The sequence below is a fragment of the Corvus brachyrhynchos genome, unplaced genomic scaffold, assembly GCF_000691975.1.
Source record: "Corvus brachyrhynchos isolate BGI_N302 unplaced genomic scaffold, ASM69197v1 scaffold43, whole genome shotgun sequence".
Lineage (NCBI taxonomy): Eukaryota > Metazoa > Chordata > Aves > Passeriformes > Corvidae > Corvus > Corvus brachyrhynchos.
The window spans coordinates 1,392,860-1,403,358 of record NW_008237353.1 but is presented as its reverse complement, the minus strand read 5'-3'; the positions used below and the strand labels follow the sequence as shown (position 1 = coordinate 1,403,358).

The 10,499-nt window shown below is 37.9% G+C and overlaps 1 protein-coding gene across 1 annotated transcript in view; it reads right to left on the bottom strand.

The window, feature by feature from the left end:
- NUP153 (nucleoporin 153) overlaps window positions 1-10,499 on the bottom strand; it is a 45,543-nt gene that overhangs the window by 6,924 nt on the left and 28,120 nt on the right. Inside the window, exons 13-21 of the mRNA XM_017730632.1 lie at window positions 9,924-9,976; window positions 7,376-7,512; window positions 6,336-6,412; window positions 5,920-6,054; window positions 5,463-5,555; window positions 5,146-5,236; window positions 4,741-4,860; window positions 2,472-3,086; window positions 364-558 (exon numbers count right to left, since the gene is read on the bottom strand). Of these exons, the coding sequence (XP_017586121.1) occupies window positions 364-558; window positions 2,472-3,086; window positions 4,741-4,860; window positions 5,146-5,236; window positions 5,463-5,555; window positions 5,920-6,054; window positions 6,336-6,412; window positions 7,376-7,512; window positions 9,924-9,976 (1,516 nt within the window). The remainder of the gene's footprint in view (window positions 1-363; window positions 559-2,471; window positions 3,087-4,740; window positions 4,861-5,145; window positions 5,237-5,462; window positions 5,556-5,919; window positions 6,055-6,335; window positions 6,413-7,375; window positions 7,513-9,923; window positions 9,977-10,499) is intronic.

Sequence of the window (10,499 nt, the reverse complement as noted above, 5' to 3'; positions counted from 1 at the left end):
GTAAGGAAACTCCACACTTCCTCTCTACACGTATCTTTTAGTAACGGTGCTCTTCTGTGCGGCACCTGGCTTGGAAAAGCATGCTGCTGAGCTCCTCGAAAGACCATGGTTTTAGTCTAAACTCCAAATGAACAACACATAAGGCTTGAAACAACCAACTATGTCACTAACACAAGCTTTCCTCTAAAAAATTAATCTTTTTCCGGAGAATGGGTATGGAAACATATGCATGTGGTCTCATTTAAGCAATATTCCTAAACAACAAACAGACAATTTTGCCATACTCAAAGGAAAAAACATTGTATTTTAAGAAAGGAAAAAAATTGCAGAATGCACATCCTTGTTCTTCTCAGTAACTATTACCTTTGAGCTCTGCTTTGGTGCCTGGCTTCACATTTTCACAGGCTACACATTTTGTGGCTTCTGCTTCATTTTGGACCAAGCAGACCTCACATTCCCAACTTCCTTCAGGCTTCTTGAATTTGTCTAAATCCAGAAAACCTCCAGAAGAAGCAGAAAATGCAGAAACACTGCTACTGGTCACAGGCACTGAACTCCCTGAGAAAGAAGCAAGATAGTTAATCATCCTGCTTAAATCATACAGTGAACACCAACTTTTTAAGAAATGCTCACTAAATTGCAAAGCACACAAATGTACCAGTAAAAAACCATCAAGGTACAAGTTGATTTCAGTCAAACACAATATGAGAACGTAAACAACAGAAACACCTGGGTTCTTCTTTATAATCTATACATGACTTCAAGCACAAATTGAACCAGTGACATTTAAACAGCAACGGCAGTTCGTAAAATACAGCAACACAGCTGATTTCACATGTAAATTACAAGTACTGTATTGAATTAAAACTACTGAAAGAATTCTTGGTGACACCAGTTACCAGTAGTCAAAGTTAGCATCATTCAAGTTAACGATCACTGTCAAGTGATGCAAGGCTGACAGTTTACTAGAATGATTCATCAGCAAGCCTCAAGGACAGGACACATTCAAAACTATGTAGTAATGACAAAAGGAAAAAAAAGAGAGGGACTCAAAGCTTCCAAACCCACATCTCTGTGTTCACCACACAAGCTACACTGCCTTCAACAGCAGCAGAAACCTGCTGCTGAGGCCCGAAATAGAACACTTGCCCTCTGACTTTTCTCCCCTGTAAAGGAAGAGATGTCACTTGATGCTGCACCCCAAGAGCAAAATTCAGCTCTGCAAGTGTCAGGAGTGAATATCCCAAAGGCACAAAAGCATCACATAATTGCCACCCCACTGAGGGTGGCATTCAAGAGAGAGACACAAGATAATTTCTCAAATTCAAAGCAGTAACATTTCCTAAACAGGAATGGGTCTTCTTTTCCACAGCACATCCAGAGAATTTATATCCTCCCATTTTACTTGCTTCACTCATCCCCTCGACAAACATCATGTAACTTTGCAATTCTCTGCACCGTGGTGGTCATGGCAACCCCTCACCTCCAAAATTCTTCCTTGCAATGGCCAAAGTCTTGGACAAAAGTGCCAGCTGACCACTCTGAGGCTGGAAGTCCCCGAGAATAAGCTTCCTCTAAAATGCATTAATCTTATCTGAAGAAATTCCACTCTTACTGTACACAATGATGATAATAGCAGATTCTAGTCCATCTTACATCTATTTTCTTCCCCCCAAGATGTCAGGTGTTTTTGACATTAAATTGTATTTTTGACACTAAATTTTGTTAATAGTCAATAAAAGTTAACACTAAACTAATTATTTGTGCTTTAAAAAAATAAACTCTCTCAAAATCAGTTACAATGACATATAATGGGAAACAACCCATTAACAGAAATGAACCGAAGAAGACGCCCACCTCCCCAACATCTGTAAGAACTCTGACCTTCCCAAACAAGGTTATCCATGTTCTGAAAAGCTACCATAGGCATAGCTGAACATGTTTCTGTTTTAGCACAAGACAACTAGCTAAAGACTATACTGACTTGGAATCCGGCTTCATACCTCTGTGCAATTCCACACAAATGCTGACTGGAGACATTGTAAGCCATGTTGTGCAAATACTGCTTCTACTCATGCTTTGAAAGAGGAAAACAAAACCCTAGAAAATCCAGTAGTTTTTAGCTCCTTGCATGGAGTTCACATTTTGCCCCACTGAAAATGAGTCAATTGGTTTTAAGTTAATTAAGGCATCTATTTTAGTCATCTTTCCTCACTAGCTGTAAAGCAGGGTGTATTTGCTTCAGTTCCGCTCTGCAGTAACACATTTCACAATCAGTTCAACTCGTGTGACAGGCTGGAATCCGGGCTGAGGCCTCCAAAGTGCCTGCAACCAATCCTGCAGAGAGCCACTAATCCATCCTGTCGGCATACAGCCATGCTGCTCAAAGTATCTTTTATATGCAACATATTTTATTCCCTAAAAAATGCACATAGACTAAGATTGAAACAACGGAGGAGAAAAGAACAAACCTGGTTTCTCAGACTCACAAGCTACACATTTGCTGTATTCTGCCGCGTTTTGTTCAAGGCACACTGAACAGTTCCAAGAGCCTTTCGGCTGTTTAAATTTGTCTCCAAACCCCAGAGTGACTGTTGTGGCAGTGCTGCTGGAGGTGGATGTCACTGTCACTGCGTTGTCCGTGACCACTGGCATTGTCAGAGCAGGCATCACTCCTGTTCCAGGCTTTGGTGTCTCACATGCTACACATTTTGTAGCTTCAGGTTTGTTCTGGACCAGACAGGTATCACAATCCCACGTGTTGGGTGCCGGTTTAAATTTGTCTTCAAAGCCCAGTGTCGCTGCTGTAGGGACTGTTGTCTTGGAGGAGACACACGGACTCACACTTATCGTCTGCTTTGTACTCTCAACAGTGGAAACTTTAGCAGCTTCACATGTTACACATTTGCCATCGGTGGTTTTGTTCTGCAGGCATGGGTCGTGTGTGTCAGACTGCCAAAACGAGGATGCTTGTTTAGAGGTGTCTTTACCTGCAGAAAAACTACTTATTGCAGGCCTCGTATAGACCACTGTGCTTGTAACAGGCTGTGCAGATGAACAGGAGGGCAATTTCCCAGACATAAAGCCTAGTTTAAGAAAAAGAAAAAGGAGAGGTCTTACTGACAGGGCTGTACCCTGGCTGCATGGAAGTTACTTAGAGCAGACAGCACAAATTTAAACCAAGTGTCAATGGTGGCAACTACAGATTCCAACATACTGCAAGAGGAAGTCCATGGAAATCTTACCTAAAGGGATGAAATTTCATATGCTGAGCTGGGACACAACAGAACACTTATTTAAAACCTGATTTAACTCTTCACTTTCAAGGAAGTTTTAAATACAAATCTCATTTGTACCTGCCACTACACTGGTAGATGCAAGTGTAAACAAACAGTACTGAAAGCAGATGATCTGTCACAGACTGGAAGTAATCCAATTTCATTTAAAGACACCATGCTCAATCGAATCAAATTTCTAAAGCTATTTCTGCCATAGTAGATGACTCACATTTACTTTAGTAGCTGTATAGCACTTGGTACTTGGAGCAGCCATCCACACAGTATTCCCCCACAAATACTGAGTAATAATTAAGCAATAAAAATTAAAACAACCAAACAATTTTTACCTATAATCTTTGTTCAAAATGCATCGGGCACCTTAAAGGCGACAACTTTTCAGAAAACAAGAACCACCAATATGGAAACACTAACAAAAATGCTACAGCAACACGTATTAGATAGCAGCATAATTTAAGCGTAAAGATAAATAGTTAAAATAAAATAAAATAAATAAAATAAAAAATAAAGATTTCTTTTTTTTTACTGTTATGTTGTTGTTGCTTTGGGTTTGTTTTTTTTTTAATATTAGAAGTGGAATCTTCAAACAGAGTGGATTTAGAACCTGATTCTGTTAAACTGATAAAGAAAACTAATGCCACTTCACTCACAGGTCTTTCCTTGAACAAAACACACAGTGTATTTTCTCTCACTTAGCTCTTTCCAATATAAATAGGCACTGCCCTCTTAACAGATCTGTCATTTCATAATAAAAAGTCCTGCTGCAACTCAAGGCTTATGGGAAAGGTCAAGTTCAATAAAGTCCTTTTTCCTGAAACAAAAAATGTCATCTACACACACACTTGTTACTGAACAGTTGAAAACAACTGCAATGACTTAAAAACCAATTTTTTTTTAAAAGTGAGACAGCCCACTGCTACTTAAAACTTACTGAATCCATAGTAACTGTTATCATTTAAGGCCAAAAGATACGCAGCTTCTGACACACCTTTAGGAATGAAGTTGTCTTTACCATTCTTAATTTCTGGAGATGGTGAAGGTGGGAGAGGACCGTTTGTAAAACATTTTACAAACATTTCCTTTCCAATTACATACATCTTATTTATTTAAAACAAAACACTGATTCTTTGACTAATCCTTTTTATACTTAAGTTTGAATTACAACCTAACATGTAAAGGATAAGCAATGCATCTGGTTTGAAGATGCAGTTTTCCCTTCAGCAATGAAAGCCCCTTATAACAGAAGATGGCGTCAAGCCTAACAGATGTACCCTTAATGTAATGTTCTCCTATGTCTGTATTTATTGTTGACACTGCCTTAACTGTGACAAGTTATCTGTTTGGGTTTTTTTGTTGCTGTTGTGGTGGGTTTTTTAAAAATCGATGCAGCTATATGAAAGTGTAGTCTCTGCAAAATATTTTTTAAAAGAGTACATTATCTCACCAGGGCTTTTTAGAATGTCTAACACACTTCCTTGCTTTAAGAACTTAGCAGGTTTGCAGAACCCATCATATTCTTCTTCCTCTTCCTTCTTATTGCTGGTGCTGTTTACAGTGGCACTACCTTGAAAAATAAAACAAAAGCCACCTTTTACAAAGAAATGCACTTAGAATATATTCACGTTTGCTAGAAATAAGAATTTCCATGTTTCATTCTTATATAAGAATCTTCAAAATTCACCCTTATTTACAACAGTTTATAGTTACAATTTGATTAGAAGCAGACCTGTCACTGAAAACAGACTTTTCCTGGAATTTGTAACAAGCTTAGAAATGACAGATTAACTATTTAACAAACAAAAAAAAGAGAATTAGCACTTTATGTTTGAAATGCTAAAATTTCTGTTACCTGGACTAAGAATGGATGTCACTGGTGTATCAGTGGATCCAGAAAGCTCTGATGACTTTACGACAGGAACACTGAATGTAAACTTAATCTGCTATGAAAAGAGAGATTTTGTTTAGATTCCAAGAAATTTTAATCAAGTTTCGTATTCAAATAATAATCTGAAATCCAGTCTTCAAAATTTTGGTGGCTTCTGGGTGAAAAATTGCAAGTCAGAAATCTATGTATTTGTTTTCCCCCTTACCAGGGCCAATTCTGCTTTATTGTTCCGCAGTATTCTACTAAAGCCTTGAGAAAACGTTAGGATTTATTTTACTTACAGACAATGGAGGTAGCACTTCCACCTCAGTAGATTTCACAATTGGAGATGAAAATACAAACGTAGGACTCCCAACATTACTTGCTGGCTGTACCTATATTTTCAAAAGAATTAAGGTTTGTATCTAAAAGAAAAGCATCCAGGTGAAACAATAGCAGCTACCTGAATTCACTAACAGACATTCTGCAGTGCAGTTGGGAAATCTGATGTTTGATATTTCTGATCCACAGCTAAGAGTTGCAAGAAAAAGCTTGCAAGTCAGCATGTAAGATGGACAGAAGCCGTATCAAAATATGTGTCCCCCCCACCTCCCAATCTGAACACAACCCTGTTTTATTCAACAGGTTATAAACTCAGGTTGGTTAGTTTCATGAGCACCACAGAAAAAAATCAACATTCAGCAAGGAGGATGCAAACTCATCCTGAAAAAGTATTCACAATACACAGCAAAGATTTACCTTGTTCACCACTGCTTTTGAAACAGTGCTGGGTGATGAGGAGACAGCACTAGTGGCAGGGAAACTGAAGTTGAACGTTGGCAGCGATGCACTACTGATGGGCAGCGGTACTTCAGGTAGTTCTTGCTCCATCTCCTAGGTGCAAATTTTAATTGTTAATTTAATTTTTTCTTTAAAGAAGTTGCAAATTCAAATTTTTCACTTTCTTTAGAAAAGCTGTAGATTTTAATTTTTCTCTTTCTTTAAGAAGTTGTAAATGTTAGTTTTTATCTTTCACAAGACCTACTACCTTCCTACCCTGTCCCACCCTTAGTTTCTTAACAAAATTAAATGCAACAGAGAGATCTATAGACAAAGCAAGTTTTCAAAAGGAATCCAAACCTCCCACGTAAGTCTGCCACATCATTTTTATTTACGGCAGGCCTGTTTCCATGCAATACTATATCCATCACCAGTCCAGTAAGAATACTGAAAGTAAGCTCAAAATTGTTACCTGAGCAGAAGAGAAAGGAGCTCAGATAAGATTTATTTCTGGGTTTTACCTCTTACTTAAAAGATCTAGAAAGACATTACCATTCCAGGATTCTATGATTCCCTATCTCTTTAATTAAGAGCACAACTTCATGGCATGTAAGAAAGTGTTCCCCTTGCAAAATTAGGTAAGACAGCTGACAAAGTTTCTCAAGACACTTGAACTTGGAAAAAAAAATATTTTAAGAAGGATGTGAGTTCCTTTGAGTCCTAAAACCCCCAAACCAAACCAAAGCACAGAAAGTGCTTTTTCAAAAATGAAAGCCTAATGAGTGACACAGAGGATCATACTCTGGTAAATCTAGTCAATATCATGTATCAGGATGCAAATTTAAAATTCAGAAATCAGTGTACCTTAAAAATTTCTGCTCTTACCCGTGTCTTCTAAACTCTTTGATTACTAAGATTAGATTTGGGATAGGATTTAAATGGGAATAGCCAATCTATTCACAATTTGGACAGCAGTACCAATATCTATTCAGGAGTGACTAAGCAGATATGCACATTGCTATTACAGACATTTAATGTACCCTACAGCTTCCATATTTCAGAGATCTGAAGAGCCTATCACACCTTGATACTGAGACCATTTCTATTACAGAAACATTCTCCAGCATTTACTACTTCTTTATTTTGCATCAGCCAGAAGACTGAGTTAACTTCTTTAGATTTAAGATCCAGTAGTAGGCAGCTTACATAACACTCAGTCAGGAAGACAATCCTTGGGATAGTAATGACTACCATTATATTAAATGGAGTTTTCCCATTAAAAACCCCTCTCACAATGAGTTTGAGTAAGTGCCAGTAATTCTGAATGATCATTAGCAAACATGCAAAACACCCACAAAACTGAAATGGCATTATTGTAAATTACTATGAGGCAATGAAGCTATTTATTTCAGTAATCACAGTAAGATCAATTAACCTGAAAGTTTTGTCCCAGGTCTTGATCCACAGTATCCCTCTCTTCCCCTTCTCATCTTGCCACAGGCACTATCCATTCTTCCTCCTGAAGACAAACCGTTGGATGCAGGAATATCGGGTTTGGGGTAGCTCAAATTGCTGGCATGGAATAAAAATACGTAAGTTGAGGCAAGGGGTTTAAAAAAAGCAAAAAAAAGGAGACAAAAAAATCCAACTTATCAACTAATTGTTTGAAGCTATTATAGCCACTATTAATCCTAGAACTGTCACCTGCTAATTGGAATCAGAAAAAAACATCCCACAAGTTCCTAAATACTGCTAAATAGCTTGTGTTCTAAACAGCCAAAGCTGAATAAGAGCAGCAGTGAGAATAACATACATAAAAACCAGTCACAACATCCATAAAGGAATGATGACTAAGCCAGAAGACCTGAAATAGAAGAACTGATTTAGATTGTTATTTTCTAATGTTTGCTTTTAATAGTCCAGACAGTGGAAATTTTGACTGCTAGTTCTCTGACTCTGTGATGAGCATGTATCTCTGAAGGGATATAAAAGAATAACTAAAAATATAGGGGCAGGGGGCGGGGATGTGTGTGTGCATGTGCGCACAGGAAATGCTGCCAACAGCTCTTACGGAACTGAGAGGCTTAAACTTGTGTGTCAAGAAAATATGACAGAAGCTTCATAAACAGCTCTGGCTTTCCTGAGGCCATTAGCAGAAGCAGCAGAGGTGTTTGGGTGTGCCAACATTCCAGAAGTCTTTTCAGACATGAATACAGACCCCTTTTGTAAGGCATACAAAGGCATTTCTCTGTTCATCACAAAAGCCCAGATCCAAACCAGAAAGACTCCCCAATCCAAGTGGGAAGGGGAAAGAAACCCCCCCCCACCCCCCCCAACAACAAACCAAACCCAACCCATGCCACATCCCAAAATATAAGTGAACTAAGGAATAATAACAATAAAAAACAGTATGGCATTACGATGAAGTATCCCTGAAAAAAATTACTGTATCAAGCTAATCTTGCAGCCAAGCAGTCAGTCATTACAGAAGTACACTGGAAGACACCAGGTCAAGTTTCTAGAGGACTGAGGAAGAGACTTGGTCTAAACCTCTCAGATAGTTGCAAACATCTGCTTAGCACTGTAACCACTGAGAGGAAGCCAGATCCTTAAAGCCATATGCTCAAACTGTTCCCTAATCCAAAGTGACAATCAATTTGAATTCTGAAATAAAATCTCATGTCAAAACTAATCTTTATTCAGACAATTATATTATGTCTATGATAGCCCATATTCCTCTTTTCTGTTAACACCTGTCAGCTTCTAAGGGCAAAGACAGTTCTGTCTTTAAGCAAGTCAGCCCAATCTACAATTCTGACACCGGTTTAAAAACTAAACAGCTTTTGTTAGGCTGAACAGAGATGTACCAAAGTACTGCAGGTTAGCTGCATGAAGAGACCTGGCCCTTTACAGTTTTGTATTCCTACTCCATAATATGACAATACACAGACACTGGCTTTACAAAAGAGTTAAAATACAAGGACCGTCTACTCTAATGTCCAAAGCAGAAGCACAGCAATAAAACTTGTGAAACACATGAAAAGCAGTATCAGTTTCCTGGATCTCCCTTTACATGGGAGAAAGAATTTGTACCAAAGAAAACTTAGAACAGTTTGAAAACCCACAATTAAAACCTAACATCTCTTTGCACCTCTGCCAAAACCAAAGAGGGTTCCTGTAAAGTCAAACTATTATATGGCAAAATAAAGGGTTGGCTTTGGGGTTTTTTGCAAGCCAAAGAATGCCCAGGGCAATATAAGAATTGTTTGGAAGATGAACACAGAGCCAACACATTAGCAGATTCCCTACTACTGTTCTTTGAAAGGTTCGAATCCTCAAAAAAAAAAGATATTTTCTGAGCATAGTGTCTTAATTCGAGCATTACCCAAAAGATTAATCCCCCAGAAGGGAGAGCCATCAATATTATCTGAAGTCATTCTATGCCAAGCAAGCAGCATAATGCAACACAATCTCCTCAAGAAGAAATACAATTATTAACTCTCCTGGAATTTTTTTGTTTCAGAGACAAGTTGGCATTTGTCTTCAGATGACTATGAAGGGTTTCTGTTTTTCATGCAAACTCACAGAGCAGACAAGTGCCTTTGTCATGTAAGGAGCATTAGAAAACAATCTTCCTCCAGCTTTTTGCTTAAATAAAAAAAAAACCAACTACAAATTGAATATACTTCTGAACTGTAAGACATTTCACATTATAAAGAATTTTTCAGAAAGGAATTCCTGTACAACAAAGCCTTCAGACCCCAAGCAATTATTTAATTACCTGAAACTAATAGCTACTCCCCTAATGAAGGCTAAGATGGACAAATAGTTAAACTCTCCCTTAATACAATTTTTTCACTTTTTCTATTCCCTTTTACTGAGAACTGTTACTCCCTTCCAAAAGAAGGCAAGCATGCAGACTGTACTGAGAAAGAAGAGGGCTTTCTTCTTTCAAGTGTTTTAAATTAATAGACTTGTCATACCTTTCAGATGATTTTACAGGCTGTTCTGCAGGAAAACTCTCCTCTATCATGTCCTGCAAAATGAATTTTATTTATTTCAAGATTTATCTGAACATATTTATAAACAAAAGACAAAGAGAAGCCAACCAAACACACACTTTGTGCTGTTTTCGTTTTTTTTTTATTTATACCACTAAATACACCTCATCTGCTTAAGCTTGTTCCCTAACTACTCTGACTATCCACTTAATCTCCAGCCCATTTATTTAATACCTAGTCATTTTTACATTCAGAATAATACTGGAACCATGGGTGATTTTTTTCTGAAAGAGATACCAGTGTTGTTTCAAGGGAAGTTTATCAGGGACTCCATCTACACTGAAGTGATCAGAATAGGTAATTAAAAAAGTGATCTGAATTGGTAATTGTTAGAAATCTCACTTGGAGCCAGCAGTTGACTTGAAACATTATATACACAACACCAGCATGTTCCATCAGCTTTCTGTACAGCAGCATATGCAAAGGAAATTTGTGTTTCTGTATTTTAATATTCATTCACTGCAAAAACCCTGGCCCAAAAGCACACCACCACATTCT